Source organism: Cladophialophora immunda (assembly GCF_000835495.1).
Source record: "Cladophialophora immunda strain CBS 83496 unplaced genomic scaffold supercont1.4, whole genome shotgun sequence".
Lineage (NCBI taxonomy): Eukaryota > Fungi > Ascomycota > Eurotiomycetes > Chaetothyriales > Herpotrichiellaceae > Cladophialophora > Cladophialophora immunda.
The window spans coordinates 1741528-1758467 of record NW_015622544.1 but is presented as its reverse complement, the minus strand read 5'-3'; the positions used below and the strand labels follow the sequence as shown (position 1 = coordinate 1758467).

The window sequence follows — 16940 nt, the reverse complement described above, 5'->3', positions numbered from 1 at the left end:
AACAATAGGCGATCAGCAAGACAACATCTGCTCCAAATGATGGTCTGAATTGAAGCATCGTGCAATTCAGCACTGGGGGGGAGCGTGTACTTCGGTAGATGTGGAGAAAAGTTCCGCCGAGTCCGGCGCCAGAACTGCGCCATGCCAATTGATGTTTTGTTACCCGCCGTCGCCTCGCCATCTCGAGGTTCTCCTCAACCCTCCTTTACAAAACTGCCTTCATTGTCTTCACAGTCCCGCAAACCCCCCAACGAATGTGCTTTGGGCGGACCACTACGGGAGAATTATGCCCATAGAGGCTGCTCAATACGAGCTATGAGGTGGGATGCTTGTACGGAGTACCTCGTACTGACAAAGATCAAAGACGCGCACCCTCAGTGGAGCAAGTCTGAAACGCCTGTGTATCCTGAAGCGCCCCCTTGCGACCATGGAGCTTCAACCACATCCAACCGAACCCTCCTGACACAAGCTCGAGTCTCCCTAAACCTGCGTCTTTGCGCTTTCCTCTTTATCTGTCGCGCTGTGCGTTTCGGTTCTCCTCCCTCTCTTTTCTTCGACCACGTTCACTTTTTCTGTTTCTAGAGGTTCATTTTCCTCCCGCTCGACCAGATCGACAGCGTTCTTCGAGCAGGTCTCGTGTTTTCCTTTTCGACACTCTTTACATTTACCACAGAAGAACAGATTCGCTACTGCTTGACCCCCTCCTCGAGACTTCGAAAGTCCACAGCAGCGATAATGGCTAACAAAATCCTCTTGGTCTTTATCGTCTTCGACGTCATTTTCCTTCTTTGCGCCGGCCTCCATCTCTTCATCCCATTGTATACTCGCATGAATATCAAGAATAACAACAATGTCAACAATATTGCGTCCAACCTGTTGCTCGACAATTGCCCGCTTACAGGTAGGCGTTTCCCACCCCGTGTAGCTGAGGATTCCCCGAATGTCTTGACTGACGGTTGACTCCAATAGTGAGCGTGGTCAACTCCATTATCATGTTCATCACCTTCCTCCTCTCCGTTCCCGCCTTTTTCATGCGGCGCAACCGCACATTCTTGAAAATCCACGCCTGGGGAATTGTCATTGCGGCTCTCCTTACCCTGGCCATTGGTCTGGACATCTGGTTCTCTACCCTCCAGACCAAGAAGAACCTTGCTCCCATTTGGAACGCCCAAGCACCTGCCATTCAAACCATGCTCCAGACAAAGTTCCAATGCTGTGGATACAGTAATCCCGCACTGTTTGTCAAAGACCAGACCTGCACTAGTGCGGCCACGGCGGCGAGGCTGGGACCCTGCATCACCGCCTTCGGCACGTTTGCGAATCGATTCCTGGATGTGGTTTTCACAACGTTCTTCGGATTTGTTGCGGTCGATATGATGCTCCTGCTGGCTGCGTTGTGTTTGATCAAGGACAGAAAGGAGAAGGAACGATATCGGCTCATCGATGAAAAGAGAGGCTTTGGACCTATCTAACAGCAAAGCAGCAGGGGCTAAGAGGTGGGCTGGCGGGGGAGCTGCGAGTGCGCGGAACTTGACCCAGATGAGGACCAAGTGGAGGAGAGAGAAATGAGGGACTCGAACGTGTTCTCGAGGGCGATCTAAGAACGCAGGAAGGAATGTCGCCCTTCTATTTCTCGTTTCTTGTGTACCACAAATTGTGACAAAGACTTTTGTGATCCGTCGGAGTTTGAACATGCGAGGTCTGTTCACTGAGACGGGGACATGTGTTAGCAATGACAGCGGGTGTTGTATGAGGAGATTCTTGATATATAAACATTGGACATTTTAGACACGACCACCATGACAGCGGCATAGATTCAAGAGATTTTCAACCCCACGAAAACGCCCTTCTCAATATCCAGTCGAGATCCGGCCACTCCACTCCCACCATCCATCTTATACTACGTCCAAAGTGCAGACTGTTGAACCAGGCCGTGGTACAGAGTCCTTCCGCAGTAGGACGACGGCGGGGGAATCAAAAATAGGGTACGGGGGTGGTTTTGAGTTTGGTCGAAGAAGCTTGGGCATGGCTGGCCGTGAATCGTCGACATCATCACCATCATCATCATTCTCACCCTCTGTGGCTCTTCCCAGTGCTCCTATGGACCTACGTGATAGATCTCAACAACGCCCGCTTGCTCTACGTACAACCAGCACCTCCCTCGTCATCATCAATTTCTGACCGTCTCCCAAGTCCGGGTCTGATGGAAAGGGAGCGAATTAATCGGGGGTATTGGCGAGTCATCTCATTCCACGCGCACCGTTTACAATAGTAGACTAGGTGGTTTCATGTGGCCGTGATATTGACGGTTCGGGCATGACAACTCTGCCGGTGGGAGGGGAGGACTCGGGAAGCGAGCATCACAGAATATCAGCTGAATACGAGGAGGTACTGAGCCGCTTTGCGAACTGGGCCAAATCATCAGGGACACAGAATACTGCGAGCAACGACACCGGGCAAAAGGCTGACTAGCCATGGCTTGGGCACTCGTGACCCCCTCGTCGAGAGGCATTGGCTTCGCATTGACCCGTCACTTGCTTCGGACTCTGCCCGCGAGCGTGCCCGTTGTTGCGACGGCACGTTCAGATCTGGACGGCGCCAAGGAGAGGCTGCTCTCGTCGCTGGAGCTCTCTGCAGCACAAGCATCGCGCCTCGACGTGCAGGAGTGTGATGTGCTTTCCGAGCCTTCGATTGCCAAGCTGGCTGGGTACTGCAAGGATCGATACCACGACAGATCGAAGGAAAAGAACGCACATCTACGCATGGGGTTCCTGATACCTGGCATGTTGATACCCGAGAAAGCACCGGAAAAGATTGAATATGACGCCGCGCTGCAGACGCTCAAGCTCAACCTCCTGGCACCCATGATGCTTGTGAAACATTTCGCCAGCTTCCTCCCGCGGAAGTCGACAAAGATGGTGCTCGAGGACGGGTTGCCCAATTGGGCCGTGCTGGCACTGATGAGCGCTAGAGTCGGATCGATCACGGACAATCGATTAGGAGGATGGTATAGCTATCGAGCTTCCAAGGCCGCAGTCAATCAACTGGTCAGGTCTACCGACATATTTCTGGAGATGCAGAGCGGACACAGCGCCATGTGCGTCGGGCTACATCCAGGAACGGTCAAAACCAGTCTGAGCAGGGAGTTTTGGAACAGCACGCCCCCGGAGAAGCTGTTCAGTCCCGACTTCAGCGCTCAGAGACTGATAGACGTCGTCAACGGGTTGCAGGAAAGTAGCCGGGGGAAATGCTGGGATTGGAAAGGCCAGCAGATCCCTCCATGATGATGGCGGATGATGTACGGAGTACATGATGGTTCGTGATGAATAAGTAGCAGTGGAACGAGGCTGTTGTGGGTCGGTCAGTGCAGATGAGTACCTCGTACCTATGAAGGCCTGTCGCGCAACGGTCTCTGGGAGGGGTAATTTTTCATTTGCCGAACAGGCTTATGAGACAGGAGCAGGACTGGGTTGCACAGACAATAGTCATGAGAGCCAAAAAGCCGGTAGACTCCGATATAAGGGAGGAAGTGGATGGGATTTGTGTGTGGATATCAAAGCCACAGACGCCCAAACCACGCGGGTCGATGTCATTGACTCTGTGATATGCGAGCTTACTGTGTTTTTTTGCCCTGATGTCCAATAATGCAGCCCATGAAATCCCCAATGGCTATAGGACACGGATGTTTGTGGGAAGGAGGAGTACTGGAAGCTGGAGAGGAACGGATGTCATCGTGACCAGCTAGTGACGGGCTGGTGGCGGTGATGAATCAGCTGGGCCATTAGAGCGGGTGTTGCTAATCTCGGGGCTAACAGGCTGTTGGATTGCGCTAGTCAGGGAGCAGGCAAGCCCGGAGTGGGGGAGTTTGGTGGGAGGTACAGGGTACTCGGTAGAGACGAGGGATGGATGGTTAGCAGTGGGTAGCAATATTGAATTGAATGATGATACGGAGTAGAAAGGGAAATAACAAATCCTCGGCGTCATGTGTTGGGGGTGCCTGGGTGCCTTCTCTCCTGTGATGGCTGGATGGGAAAGCATCTGGAAGACTCAATCGCCCGGCTTCCACCCATGTTCTGCCTCCGCTCACGAGCTCATGCTGAAGCGTGAGCCGGTGAGCACTTGTGCGATAAGTTGCATCAAGAAGCCGTGGTCCGTGGTGGTCAGTCAGCTAACGAGACGCAGGAGTCGAACTAGCGACCCGGGCTAGTTGCAAATGGCCTCGTTGAGTGGATAAACCGCCCCGACTGGGCCAGTGACACCCGCCCAAACAGCCTCTGGCCACTGCCCACTGCCCATCATTGGCACTCCGGGCGTCGACTGGGGCGGCCCCCTCCCCCCAAAGGCCCTTAGAGAGCAGGCCCAGGGACCCAAACATGTCGGGGAAAGAATGATCCGCTGCTGGTCCTGGCCCAATCACGGCCCAGGTGTGCCCGGGGCTGCCAGCGCTGCTTGGGCGGTCCCCAGGTGGCCTTCTGTCTACAAAAGGCAGGCAGCTGCCGCTATGCCCTTTCCGACTCCCTTTCCTCTCTCGTCCATCCTCCATTCTGCCACTGTCCACTGTCCTGTCGCTGTGTCTCACGGCGCGCGCGCCCTGTCCCATCCACCATCCATCCCAACGTGTTTTCAAGCCTGTGTTCGACGAGATCCAGATAGATCTGCCACTGTCCACGGTTGTCCTGTGCGGCTTGTTGCTTTGATCTGGGTGTCCCGGGCGACCATTGAATTCCCAGCAGTCGAGCATCCCGCTTCCAGAATCCCCCTCGACCCTCGACCCTCGGTCTCGCCCAGCGACCGAAATACCATCCATCCGACCTGTGTGCTTCATTAATCAACCCGTCCTTCGATCAATTGATCAACCGCGACACGTCACATCCGTGTCCCAATCTGATTCTCGACGCTATTCCTGGCTCTTGGGGAAAAGGTACGTTGTGTCTTCCATGGTCTTTGGCTCGCTTTTTAGTTGTGTCGTTGTTTCCTGTTCCATCCACAAGGCGAGGATCATCCTTTTCGACCATCCCGCATTGAGCACAGTATGTCCATGACAAGCTCCTCCACGAACACGAACGAAGGGCCCTCACAATCCTGTGTTGGTACTTTTGACAATCGAGGCATGTTGATCATGGTCGTCATGGCCATCGTCATTCCCGTTGTCGGCCAACATGAGAGCGTGTGCCCGCTGGTTCACGGGTGGCTGGCGATTTTTTCTGTCGAGGACCAAAGCCCTGAGCAAAGGGAAAACGGGAAATCTACTTGCCCACCCACACTCCCCCAGCCAGACTCGACTTGCCACAGAGAGAGAAGGAAAAAGTGGAGTTCCAGCGTCTGCGTGTGAGAGTGAGCGAGAGGGACGAGGGTTGGTTGTGTGTGCCCAGTCACGCCCCCTAGGTTCCGTCTTGCTCGTCGCCAAGGCCCGTCCATCAGCCCCCCACTTTTGGGTCACGGGCGGGCTGCATGCACGCTCGCTCATTGGTCCACCAGCCTTTCCCCTCTGGCACTGCAACCCACCGCTTGCTCAGAGTCTCAGACCACCTTTTTGCCCATGGCCGGTGCCCGCACATTCACTCAAGTTGCACAGCCCACCACCTGCCCACCTGCCCGACTGTCCCCCAAGCCACCCATTTTGCCGTCTCTGATTCTGCCGAAAGACTCCGCCCCTCTTTTCCCCTTCCACCCCCCCTCCCCTTTGTCTTTGTTTCCTTCTTCAGAACCTCCCGAAGCTCCCTCCTCCTGCACACCAAACCGTTTTCTATCCAGATCTCAGTCCATACAGAAAGTGGTTACTTCTCTGTATTCCAAACCCACTTCTTATCCCATTGCAGTCTGATTGTTGCACATCCGCCCTCTGCCCACAAAGCTTGACCCCCTTCTTCGCCTTTCCAAGTTACCTGCCGTTTGCCCCGGATTTCCCTGCGGCGGTACCTGAGCTTACCGCACCCGTGTCCCTGCGCTTTGCCGAGTACGTCCTCTGCTATACCAACCTCGCTGTCCAATCCGTGCCATCTCTTCACCAATCGTCACTGTTGCTCAGAGTCTCGTCTTTGCTTCACTTGGTCCAAGTCACTGACACTCGGTACCGTTTTCAGTCGCGTCGCCAATCACTGCTGCTGCCTGAGATCCAGTCGACCACACCACTTCTTAAAAGGTATTCTATCCGTCGACCGACTTCCTCTTTCGTCTATTGACACTTTACTTCTTTAGGGTAGACATTGTCATACTCGATCCATTCCATACGATCCCATTATGGCGGACATCACCGACCCTTCTGCCAGCCTCGAGCACCCCTCCCCCGGCGACGACCTTGCCGGCAATGGCGTCGACTCCCGAGGCACCAAGCGACCAAGAGCCTCCATGGCGGGCGAGGATGATGATGACGATGACGAGAAGGGAGGACGAGAACGCAGAAAGATTGAGATCAAGTTCATCCAAGATAAATCCCGTCGCCACATCACATTCTCCAAGAGAAAGGCTGGTATCATGAAGAAGGTCAGGCTCAGCCTTTTCCAAATGTTGCAATGCACGCGTACTGACTCTGACCCCAGGCATATGAACTGTCTGTCCTCACTGGCACTCAAGTCCTCTTGTTGGTCGTCTCAGAAACTGGTCTTGTGTACACCTTCACCACCCCGAAACTGCAACCTCTGGTCACCAAAGCAGAGGGCAAGAATCTCATTCAGGTATATCTACATTCAAGGTTTCATAGCGAATTGGTCCTGACATCAGCCCTAGGCATGCTTGAATGCTCCAGAACCGTCTGGCAACGAGAATGGTGTCGACACCGCTGATGATGTCGCCTCGCCTGACGATGTCCCCTCCATGCCTCCTGCCGCTGCCGGCGTGCCTCGACCCGCCCCTCATACTGGGTATGGCATGACTCCGGAACAACAGCAGCAAGCCTTGTACTACCAGCAACTGCAACAACAGAATCAGAGCGGCCAGTATGGCGGCATGCCCCAAATGCCTCAACATCAACGTGCATAATAAGCATCACGCACCCTCCCCCACATATTGATACCCCCCAACCTACGACTCGGTCGGCTCTCGTGCGGTCCTTGACCTTTCTGACACATGGGCCTCGCTCGTTGTCAATGGCGGTCTGATATCGGCTGAGAGGCGGCTCCCAAATGGCTCTCCACTGATCGACTGGCGTCTTGAAATATTTGCTCAAATCAACATCACCACCGGAGTTTTCCCAAGATGATGTGCTTCCAAGGGTGATTTCTCTTAAAAAGGTCCAGTATTCTCACATGCATTTTGTACGAGACAATATTTTGAAGAATGGATGCGGGACATGGTGGGCAAAGACTGGGAATCAGAGGGAATACACTCCTAGTATGCACAGTCATGAATCGTGTGTCATGCGTTTCAGGCAGAGAAAAAATGTCAAACCAGATTCAATCCGTGGTCAAAGTCTTGTGCTTGCTGATTCCCAGGTTCATGTTCCAGGTAGCTCCATTCCATCTTCTGAATCCATGAAGGCAAAAGTGGCCGATGATGATCAATCCAAATTGTTTTTGCATTTGTATCCTATTCCTGTTTACAACTTGCTGGGGACCCATCTCGGGGCCCGCTTCTCTACAAATGCTCGGACACCCTCGCGAATGTTCTCTCCCTCATTCAGCCTCTTGGAATAGACCTCGACAATGTTCTGAGTTGCATGTTCCGCACTGCCATCTTCCCAACCCTGAATCACGCCTGCGCGGCTGATGATGACACTGTCGGGGCTGTTGTTGCCAATCTCCGCGGCATACTCCAGAGCCTTCTTGACGACGGGCCTGTCCAGGATGTCGGCGTCGACGGGGGCGTCCTCGGTCACGGCGTTGACCATGCCCCATTCCCTGGCCTCGGCGGCGGAGACGGTCCGTCCGGTCAAGGCCATCTCCATGGCCCTGGGGCGGCCGAGGGTGCGCATGATCCTGGGCAGCGCGCCGGCGATGGCGACCACCCCGCGCTTGACCTCGGGCAGGGCGAACTGGGCGGACTGGGCCGCGACGACCAGGTCCATGTTGGCGACCATCTCCATCCCGCCGCCAAAGGCCAGGCCGTTGACCGCGCCGATGACGGGCTTCTTGCCCGCGCGCCGGCTCACGGCCCCAAACCCGCTGCTGGGCATGACGCGTTGGCCATCTCCGCCCGCGGCGCGACGGGCGTTGGACTCGTTCCACTCCTTCAGGTCGGCGCCCGCGCAGAACGCCCGCCCCATCCCTGTCACCACGCAGCACCGCAGCGACCCTTCGTTGTCGTACCACTCCAGCAGGTGGTGCAGCGCCCAGTGCATCGCCGTCGACAGGCAGTTCAGCCCCCGCGGGTTGTTGAGCACCACCACCACCACTCCCGGTTGGGGGAAGAGGAGGAGCGTGTTGGGTGTCGCCGGCGGCGGCGTCGTCAGCGTCGACGGGTAAGGCGACATTTTTTCCTTATTCTTTTGGAGCCCCGGGGGGTTAGGAGATTTGAGTGTATGTGTGTGAGTGAGTGATGATTTAGTAGTTGATTCGAGCGTCTGGTGCGCTGGTGCGTGGGTGAGTGTATGTTGGTTGGTCGGTGCCTCTAAAAGTATCCTAGGTATGTTGTAGCGACGAAGCTCTGACTGGTGCTTGTTGCCTACTTCCCGCTTCCTGCTCGTCGCCCCAGCTGTGTCGGCGCCGTCAGTTCAATGGGAGAAACACTCCAGCTGGATGGTGTAATTTGTTGCAACAGAGCCTGGCTCTCTCTCCCCCTCGGGGAACTTCCAGATACGTTTTATGCCCTTTTGTGTGGAGTAGAGCTACCTACGGGTAGCCGAGGTAATACATCAATTAATAGTTACTCTCCCCGTCACGAACCTGGACGAAGATTAGGGCAAGGAAGGAAGGGCTGATTGAATTCGGGATTAGTAGACGAGCAAAAGCCTCGAGGAAGAAATGGTATTTACCTCTTTCCATTTCCACGGCACACTGGCTCCCCTCCCTCTGCTTAGGCGGGTACGTTGGATGTCCCAGTGGGATGAGCTGAGCACTCCCCCCCCCCCTCTCTCTCTCTCTCTCGTGCTCGGCTGGCTCTTTCAATGTCCCCACTTCCACACCATGAGATGGGACATGGAGATGTCTGCGGGCCAGTCGTCTCTGAGTGTAGCTGTGGCTGCAAGCTTGTCACAAGCCAATGAGTGATATAGAGGGAAGGCTGGAACTGCTACAAGCTTCTCGGATCTGCATATGCTGGCCCAACGGGAGTTGAATTCGTTACTCGGTGCTTTACCATGTCATTACCTTGCTCTCCTTCGAGTGCGGTGCGAGACATACGTGGTAAACCGGCAGAATCGCCGTGTCTCTCGCATCTATACCTGTGTGGTGCCCCTGTCTCACCAGCTTTTCACCTCTGACAGCTCTCCTCCGACTGCCAACAGAGCATACACATCCTAAATCATATCGCCCGCCGCCCTCCTCTTGTCTTGCACCTTTTTGAAGACCTCCCCCGCCCACAGTCCCTCCTCGTCATCTTTCAAATCGACAGCGCCCTCCGGGTCCGGGAGGATTGCAATGGCTCGTCCATGCAAGCTCTCGTCGACCGCGAATCGGCCCGCCGCATCAACCACGGTCTCCATTTCCACAAAGGTGAAACCCTTTCCTGGCTCCATCCCCGCAGCGGCAAAGGTATCCAGCGCATTCTCGACCAGTGGAGTGCGCATAAAGTAAGGTGCTAGACAATTTGTGCGAATGTTGAGGCGGGGAGTCTCGTGGCGCAGGCCTCGGAAAAGACCCCGGATGCCGACTGCAGAGGAAATAGACGTCAGTATCTGAAATCTGCAGAAAGCTCATAGCATAGAGAGAAAGAAAAGCCTGAGCTAGAACAGGACGGAACTCACACTTGGAGGCATGATAGTCGGCAAAGTTCCCGACGTCTGTGTAAGCAACCGTCGAACTCACGAAGATGAGTGACTTGGAGAACTTCTTGTCTTTCGCCGGTGTGCCAGGCCCATGCCTGTCGACTGTCATATACCACAGGGCCAAATACGCACACTGGTACACTCCAAGAAGGTTGACGTCCAAGGCCGAATGGTGTAGCTCAGGCGGGTGGACATGTTTCTTGCTTTGTGAATCTAGCACTTTGTCGACCAGGCTTCCGGCCTCACCTATGACGCCCGCGATCAATGCCGTAACATCAATCGAATTGTTTGGCGAAGACCGAAGGGCGTGATCGAAAGCTTGCATAGAGCTGAAATGGTCCGTCACGTCACAGTTAACAAACGTTGCGGAGAGGCCCTGCGCCTGGAGATCCTTAACCGCACGAGTGCCACCTTCGACATTGAGATCTGCGATGGTAATGTGGGCGCCTGCATGGGCGAAGCGGTTGGCGATGGCAAGCCCCAAGCCTGAAGCTCCGCCTGCGAAAGCGTCAATGGAAGAACAGTGCATGTTCAATGCCGGCGGGTGGGGGGAACCAAACAGAATGTCTCTGAGAGTTATTCTTTCGAGTTGAATGGAAGCACCCACCTAGGACCATGACGGATCGGCCCTGAAGGGCGGAGAGATCTACCAGCTCTGACATGTTGAGTCGAGCAACCGTGGAGGGGATCTCAAAAGCAGACACAATCGAATAGCCTTCTTCCTGTCTTTTCAGAAACAAACCGGTGACGAGATTCGAGAGCTCAGGACGGTCTGAAGAGGGGCAGAGGGGTTTTTGTGTAACCTGCGAAGCGTATGGATGCTAGGGAATCCGACTCTGAAACGCAGCTTCCAAGTTGGCTAGTTTGCAGTCTCGTTCGGTCTGAACGGAAAGCTTTGAAGGTTCCCTCGCACTCTTTAAACATCAAGAAGCCGCCAGTGGCGCCCTTTGTCTTTTGAGTGGAACGTGAAACATGGATCAAGAAGACCAGGAGCGGGAGAAGCGGGCGAGACCCAGATGGCCCAGGTGGACGTCTCAAAGGATGCCAACGAGGAGACATCGGCGACGATACCTGAGTCTGTCATTGAGGGCTTCAGCCTTGTGAGAGGCAGGAGGTTTGAAGATGGAAATGGGCAGCTGCTGTTCAGTAGTCTCTGCTTGTCTGGTACTCGAAATAGCAGTCCGCCACGACTGATACCTGCTACGCCTGAATTGCGATGCATATTCCTGTTCCCACTGCTCGAGCATACACGACATGAGCAGCGTCACTCTGCGATGATGCAGCAGAGGTCTGCGGCGTCTTTGTGTGCCCTGCTCTGAGCCGGCTTCCCATGTAGTCCCCCTGTTTTCACTATCGCTGAGAGACCTGGATTCTTCCTCCCGATGTCCTGGTGCCGGACTCCCCTGGCCTTCCAGGAAACAGACAGCATTCTCATGTGCTCGTGCCACCTCGACTCGACCCAGTCTTCAAGCCGTCGTCTTCAATCCACCTGCGTGGGATTCGGGTTGCAACAGTTGCCTTTGTGCTCCCCGTCAACCCTGCCCATACAGCCTGTGGCAGGTTTTCATTCTTTTCATCTGTCGGCGAAGGATCGAGGACAATGGGAGGCACGTAAGGGAAGGGGATTCGCGATAGCTGGTCGAGCAAAGTCGTATGGCAGACTCGACAACTGTGGCTAACATGTCCCCTGAGCAGCACTTGCAGGTGTGGCTGAAGACTGCTTCAGGGAACTGGGAGCGCATGATGCAGCTCTGGACCAGATCGCAAGACGCGATCATCGATCCACATTTTCGATCATCGATCAGCATACGCAAGCGGCTCGGAGCTTGCCGACTTCACCTCCCTAAGCTCTCAGCCTTGGAGGTATCTGGGAGACCTAGAGCTCGACAGACCGCGCCCGAAGTAACTTGCCAATGGCTGTTGCTCGGCGTCATTAGATTGGAAAGACACATGTGCCCTGCTATGTGATAGTTTGTATGGCAAAGTAGAACGCTGCGTCTCGTCGTGTCTCGTACAAAGGCAATATCAGGAAACGGCACCCTCATGGATCTCCACAGCCTGGGGAACCAACAACGCCAGCGTTAATCCTTATATCCTGTCAAGCCGAACCAACCCCTTGATTTCAGGAAACGTGCTAAGAATACTTTCGCCGATGCTCCAATTCTGATAGTTTGTGACGTGTTCCACGAAGTCTTTCGACAGGGAGCGGCGACGGCGTTGTTCGTCCCAAACTACTGCTTCGTCCATACTGCGGGCCCAGTTGACGCTGAGTCGAGCTGCGGGTAAAGCCGTCATCCAGTCCCGGAGATTCTTGATGAGAGCTTCGCGCAACGGTGGTAGTGGTAAGAAGTCAAGCGCAATGTGATGAGGAACCAAGTATTGAATCGGTCGCGGTCTGAGGATAGCCGGAATGGCAGCATAGGAGTGCTGGGTGGGAGCCAGCATCCAGCGCATGACTGCGGTATAGGCTAAAACTTGTGCAAGTCGGACGTACACGTCCCAATCGTGAAAGCTTCGCCATACCTAGAGGTATCGCAGTTAGTTCTCGGTGGGAAAGGTTTGGTTTGAGGCCCACGTGGAGGCGGAGCTCTTACCTCGCAAGCCCAGCCACTGACTGTCAAGTCGTCCTCTTGCGTTCTGTCACGGAAAAACAACTCCACATCAATCATGCCCGAACCAAGAACAGAAGAGGACGAGGCACCGTATGAGAGCAAGGTCTTAGCACTGTCCAGAAATCCAGTGATGATGTCGCTCAGCGGCGTGTTCTCCTGCATAATCAGCGTTTGAATGCCGTACATCGGGGATACGTGGTTGTGCGAAGAACCGGGAGTAGCCGGACCACCAATACTGTTTGCTGCTTCACTGGGGTCGGTGCAAGTATCTGTGTCCTGACCGGCACGTGCGTGTTGGGCCACCAGTTGATATGAAACATCTGTTTGGTGCGCCTCCTCTTCATCCTGAATGTCTGTTGAGGCTACAGCAGAAATCGCCGAGTCAATTTCCGAAACTTGCAACGAGAAATGCCACCCCCGTCTACTGTGCTGCAAGTCGGAAATGTTGCTTTGCCGTCTCGGAGATGTCGTCGGTCTGTCTGGGGGTGTCGCTTCACAGACGTGCTCAGCGTTGCCACTGTGGAGGTTGGATTCTTGTGCGTATTGCTCGTCGTCTGACACGGGTTGCACGGGGTGCTCTTGGGCACCTTCCGGAGGCGTCAGTGCGCTGGCAGAGGCGAGAGAAGGCTGGTTACACGTTGGGCAGATTTTGTTGTTGTGTTGATGGTTTGGGTGGTTTCCGGCCTCCCCATCGTCGTGGCTTGATGGGGTGCTACTGTGGGGAGCGGGCTCTCTGCCATCTAGATCCCTGCTCAGACTGACGATGTCGAGTAAATTGTCGGTCGGAGGCCGTTCGGACGATGAGGCTTGTAGCTGTTGTTCGAAGTCAGGTTGCAACGCATCCGCTGAGGTCGCCGCAGCGTCGCCGTCGTCGAGTTGCTGGAGACACTCTTGGATTGTTGCAAAGATATCATGAGTCGGATTGTCTACGCGGAGACAATTGATGACGGCTTCGACCTGGGAGCTGGAGCGATATCGGACGACTTGGAGTAATGCCGTGAGGAGGCGGTTCTGTAAAAACAGAGCTTCACGGTCTTCACGGTGGCCTGCACGTCGGCCGTCGAGCGAAGGGTCAAAAGTACACTGGATGCCGCTCTGCAAGCACGCTTTGCACGGCGCAGGGACGCCGCTACACTATATTGCCAGGTCTCGTTCAGCCTCGCCCCCCTCGGCACGGGCTACAAGCAGGGTGGGAGTTTTCACCTACCTTGGACCTGCGCCGTTTGCAGGATTCGCAGGCCGTGCGCACACGGGTGATTTTGTTGCGTCGCGGCCTCTCGGGGCGACCAGACTGGGCGACAGTGGCGGCATAGTTGAGATTGTTGTTGTTGTTGTTGTTGTTGTTGTTGTTGTTGCTATTGCTGGTGCTCGGAAGCAATGACTGTGGTGGTCTTCGATCCATAATCACGCCTCGAGCTTGTGGTAAGCCGGGCAGGAGGAGTGACCAAGGGGCTTGGAGTGGAAATTTATTCCCTTGGTGACCCCACCCTCTGCCAGCTTCCAGCCATTCCCCGCCATGGGCGTGCAAAAGCCACAGTTCCAGCACTCGTATGACAAGACACGCCGCGGGAAAAAAGGACCCCTCCAGATACGGGCCCGGAGAGGATAATCAAGACCCATTGCCTCCGGAGTCGCCCCTCCCGCAGATGCCATTGGTGTAAACGGTTGAGGTGTGATGGCGATTCGACCACGCGGTAGCCGAGACTAAGGGGGACTTTGATCCTCGCTCTGGCACTCTGGTCGGTCCCAGAGGAGGGTCTCTCGCGTCGATCTCTTGGGATAGGGGATCTGACTCGACAAGCCCCCGGCTTTGGGCTGAGGTTGAGTGACACCATGCAGATGGGGGACGCCCAAGCAACGGGGCTTTCCCAAGCCACGGTGCATCGAACCAATCATGACGCCTGTCAAGGCATCTTTGCATCTCCGTGCCATCTCCCATCTGTGATTTGCTGGATCTGTGCCCTCTCTCATGGCTTGTCTAAGAAAGACTGGCTCGCGCATACTCGTAAACATTGGGGGCCACCGGAGGGTACCGAGCTTGTAAACCCCAGAGCCTCTCTAAGCATAGACGCGTTCTCGGGATAGCGAGAAGGGTGGTAGCTAGATCAGATATTGGTAGCCCGTAGGATACCACTGTTCCCCCAGGGTGGTCTATACAAGTGGCCGTGGTCCCCTTACAGAACCCTGGTCACGACAGCCTGTGCTACTTATTTTTTGACATCTGCTCACAGCAGTCTCGTGGACATGGGAAAGTGGTCAAATCTCTCCTCGTGGTAGAACGCTTCAGACACGAAAGATCTGTCCGCTTCGACCTTTAGCAGAGCCATACCCGCCGAGTGGAAACCGGGTGCAAACCTAACCATGTCCTGGGATGGCGCTCCTCCGTCGGCTATGTCTCCGTTGATCTGGTTTCTCTCGCAGGGCCAATAATGACTTGCTCGCCCCGTGGAGCATCAACGGCGATTCAAGCACAACTCAGAGAGGGGCACCAATGACTCGAACGCCCCGTTGATTTCTAGTCCAAGACGCTACGACGAAACGGGGTTTCAGTGGACTGTATGATCTGACGTTGAATTTGGTCCACAGCGCTCAGATTATCAAAATACTCGTGGCGCTGTTCGTGCGAAGTCTATCTGAGAAGTGTGCTTTTCGAATCCTGCAAAGTAGCGGAAGGACCATCCCTTCCCCGTCTCCATGGAACCCCACCGACACCTCTCGCGTGTCTCGTAACAATCGACTGCATCGGTCGCAAGCAGAGGCCAGTCAAGTCTACTTCTTCTCGTTCTGGACGATCTTGACCTTGTCCAGGATCTTGGGGTAGAGAGGATGGCTTGGCTCGAGACCAGTGAGCTTGGTGGTTGCTTCCTCGGGACTCATGGTGCTCATGATATGTGCCAATTCCTTGCTCTCTTCGTCACCTTCCACGTTCTGGAATCGAAGAGCCATCTCCACGCCACGGACCAGGGCCGTCACATCGTAGCCACGTTCGGCCAACTGAGCAGCAGGACCAATGAAGCGCTCTTTGCGACCAAGCTTTCGGAGAGGGGCACGTCCGACGCGGACGGGGACATCTTCAAGGTGAGGGTTGGAAATGCGAGAGATGATGGTATCGACATACTGCTGTTGCTCCTCCGGGGTGATGCCGTGTTTTCCGCTGATGAGGTGCGCGGTCTCTTCCAGAGCCTCGTGAACTTCTTGTCGGATCTCGGGATCTGCCATGGCTTCATGGATGGTCTTGATACCCTTGTAGTAGGCAAAGTATGCGGCAGTAGCGTGGCTGGTGTTCACAGTGAACAACTTGCGCTCGATGTATGGCTCGAGGTCATCGACCCAGTGGATGCCCTTGACGTCTGGATGGCCCGACTTGAAACCGGTGGTCTCAACACACCACTCGTAGAAGCTCTCGATGACGACGTCGAGGTTGGCATGCGGAGGCTGCGTTGGGACGATTCTGTCAATAGCAGAATTTCCAAATTCGGCCTTGGAAGCAAGATCCTTGAGAACCTCGGGCTTCATGTTCTTCTCGTCGGTGATGAGGGCCTTGAGGGCATCGGTGGCGTTGATCATGTTCTCGCAGGCGATGACAGCAAGAGGTTTGGACTTTGTACGTGCCGCAATGCCATCAGCAATCGGCTTAGCAATGAACTTGAGAACGTTGGGACCGACGGCACAGGTGACAATGTCGGCGTCAGCGATGCACTGCACAACCTCGTCCATGTTGTACTTTGAGTTGATTGCACGGTAGTTTGTGATGACCTTGCTCTTCTCCCCCTCTTCACCGACCTCAGTAATCTTGTATGTTTTGGAGGCGTTGATTCGGTTGATGAGATCGTCGACAACATCGACAAAGATGACTTCATAGCCAGTCTCATGGAGCAGCTCCGCGATGAAACCACGGCCGATGTTACCACCGCCGAAGTGGACGGCTTTGCCAACCATGGTGGATGAGGGGATATCCGGTGCTTGAGAAAGTGGTCAGAGGAACTGTCGAAATTTGCTGCCCAAAGTCAGTGATGTTCCTGTCCAAAGCTGGCGCGGTGATAACGACACCGCTCCGATAGGTTGGGTTGGGTTGGGATGTACGTACAGGTCTCGTCTGGAACGCAGACGCTCTGAAAGCTCAAAGCAGATGGATAAAGGGTACGGCACAAGGTAGGAGAATGACAGTGCTTGTGAGAAGAAAAGTTGGGCAGAAAAATTGGGAGGTGTAAGAGAAGATATATGGGTTTGGAAGCGGTCAACAAGAAAATGGACCGAGTGGGATGCCAGAGGTGAGGCACAGCGGCTAGTTTATTGTAGCTCAACGAGCCAAAGCTTCGAGCCCCGCGTGCCAGTGCGTCACCGGGAGGTCAAATAGCGACCAGTCAACGACACCTAATTGGTTCGAGGGGACCATTGGTGCAGAAGCTATATCAAACCCGGGCTCCCATGGGGGTCGCTGGGGGGTGTAAATAAAGGGCGCCGATTTG

General features: G+C 54.8%; 7 protein-coding genes across 9 annotated transcripts; 3 read left to right on the top strand and 4 right to left on the bottom strand.

Moving 5' to 3' along the window:
- Window positions 1–210: 210 nt before the first annotated feature.
- PV07_07015 (uncharacterized protein) lies at window positions 211–1846 on the top strand. Its single transcript, XM_016394058.1, has 2 exons — window positions 211–901; window positions 970–1846. The coding sequence occupies exons 1-2, from the start codon at window positions 736–738 to the stop codon at window positions 1470–1472; spliced, it is 669 nt and encodes a 222-aa protein (XP_016247477.1). The 5' UTR covers window positions 211–735; the 3' UTR covers window positions 1473–1846.
- Window positions 1847–2135: 289 nt separating this feature from the next.
- Window positions 2136–3367, top strand: PV07_07014 (uncharacterized protein). The gene has a single exon (XM_016394057.1). It carries the CDS (start codon window positions 2475–2477, stop codon window positions 3282–3284), a length of 810 nt encoding a protein of 269 aa, XP_016247476.1. The 5' UTR covers window positions 2136–2474; the 3' UTR covers window positions 3285–3367.
- Window positions 3368–4536: 1169 nt separating this feature from the next.
- PV07_07013 lies at window positions 4537–7783 on the top strand. 3 transcript variants are annotated; one of them, XM_016394056.1, is made up of 5 exons: window positions 4537–4921; window positions 6084–6142; window positions 6199–6483; window positions 6540–6674; window positions 6727–7783. In XM_016394056.1, the coding sequence occupies exons 3-5, from the start codon at window positions 6241–6243 to the stop codon at window positions 6976–6978; spliced, it is 630 nt and encodes a 209-aa protein (XP_016247475.1). In that variant the 5' UTR covers window positions 4537–4921; window positions 6084–6142; window positions 6199–6240; the 3' UTR covers window positions 6979–7783. The 3 variants fall into 3 exon arrangements, with proteins under 3 accessions (XP_016247475.1, XP_016247474.1, XP_016247473.1); XM_016394055.1 differs by having other exon boundaries at window positions 4537–5956; XM_016394054.1 differs by having other exon boundaries at window positions 4537–6142.
- On the bottom strand, window positions 7523–8935 carry PV07_07012 (uncharacterized protein). Its single transcript, XM_016394053.1, has 2 exons — window positions 8909–8935; window positions 7523–8850 (listed from the first exon to the last, which is right to left on the bottom strand). Exon 2 carries the CDS (start codon window positions 8405–8407, stop codon window positions 7535–7537), a length of 873 nt encoding a protein of 290 aa, XP_016247472.1. The 5' UTR covers window positions 8408–8850; window positions 8909–8935; the 3' UTR covers window positions 7523–7534.
- Window positions 8936–9391: 456 nt separating this feature from the next.
- PV07_07011 (uncharacterized protein) lies at window positions 9392–10828 on the bottom strand (the record flags this gene model as incomplete). The annotated part of the gene is made up of 3 exons (XM_016394052.1): window positions 10467–10828; window positions 9839–10357; window positions 9392–9744 (listed from the first exon to the last, which is right to left on the bottom strand). Exons 1-3 carry the CDS (start codon window positions 10519–10521, stop codon window positions 9392–9394), a joined length of 927 nt encoding a protein of 308 aa, XP_016247471.1. The 5' UTR covers window positions 10522–10828.
- Window positions 10829–11005: 177 nt separating this feature from the next.
- PV07_07010 (uncharacterized protein) lies at window positions 11006–13908 on the bottom strand. The gene is made up of 3 exons (XM_016394051.1): window positions 13679–13908; window positions 12454–13605; window positions 11006–12382 (listed from the first exon to the last, which is right to left on the bottom strand). Exons 1-3 carry the CDS (start codon window positions 13871–13873, stop codon window positions 11948–11950), a joined length of 1782 nt encoding a protein of 593 aa, XP_016247470.1. The 5' UTR covers window positions 13874–13908; the 3' UTR covers window positions 11006–11947.
- A 985-nt stretch (window positions 13909–14893) lies between these two features.
- PV07_07009 (uncharacterized protein) lies at window positions 14894–16889 on the bottom strand. The gene is made up of 2 exons (XM_016394050.1): window positions 16559–16889; window positions 14894–16468 (listed from the first exon to the last, which is right to left on the bottom strand). The coding sequence occupies exon 2, from the start codon at window positions 16408–16410 to the stop codon at window positions 15241–15243; it is 1170 nt and encodes a 389-aa protein (XP_016247469.1). The 5' UTR covers window positions 16411–16468; window positions 16559–16889; the 3' UTR covers window positions 14894–15240.
- Between the last annotated feature and the right edge of the window lie 51 nt (window positions 16890–16940).

What these genes read in the sequence shown, in the direction of transcription:
- PV07_07012 (XM_016394053.1), bottom strand. Translation starts at nt 8,407, where the DNA reads ATGTCGCCTTACCCGTCGACGCTGACGACGCCGCCGCCGGCGACACCC.
- PV07_07013 (XM_016394056.1), top strand. Translation starts at nt 6,241, where the DNA reads ATGGCGGACATCACCGACCCTTCTGCCAGCCTCGAGCACCCCTCCCCC. An exon ending in AGGCTGGTATCATGAAGAAG is followed by an intron (nt 6,484 to 6,539) that starts GTCAGGCTCAGC and finishes CTCTGACCCCAG; the next exon opens with GCATATGAACTGTCTGTCCT. An exon ending in AGGGCAAGAATCTCATTCAG is followed by an intron (nt 6,675 to 6,726) that starts GTATATCTACAT and finishes CATCAGCCCTAG; the next exon opens with GCATGCTTGAATGCTCCAGA.
- PV07_07015 (XM_016394058.1), top strand. Translation starts at nt 736, where the DNA reads ATGGCTAACAAAATCCTCTTGGTCTTTATCGTCTTCGACGTCATTTTC. An exon ending in CGACAATTGCCCGCTTACAG is followed by an intron (nt 902 to 969) that starts GTAGGCGTTTCC and finishes TGACTCCAATAG; the next exon opens with TGAGCGTGGTCAACTCCATT.
- PV07_07010 (XM_016394051.1), bottom strand. Translation starts at nt 13,873, where the DNA reads ATGGATCGAAGACCACCACAGTCATTGCTTCCGAGCACCAGCAATAGC. An exon ending in GCAAACGGCGCAGGTCCAAG is followed by an intron (nt 13,606 to 13,678) that starts GTAGGTGAAAAC and finishes CTGGCAATATAG; the next exon opens with TGTAGCGGCGTCCCTGCGCC. An exon ending in TCAGTGGCTGGGCTTGCGAG is followed by an intron (nt 12,383 to 12,453) that starts GTAAGAGCTCCG and finishes CGATACCTCTAG; the next exon opens with GTATGGCGAAGCTTTCACGA.
- PV07_07009 (XM_016394050.1), bottom strand. Translation starts at nt 16,410, where the DNA reads ATGGTTGGCAAAGCCGTCCACTTCGGCGGTGGTAACATCGGCCGTGGT.
- PV07_07014 (XM_016394057.1), top strand. Translation starts at nt 2,475, where the DNA reads ATGGCTTGGGCACTCGTGACCCCCTCGTCGAGAGGCATTGGCTTCGCA.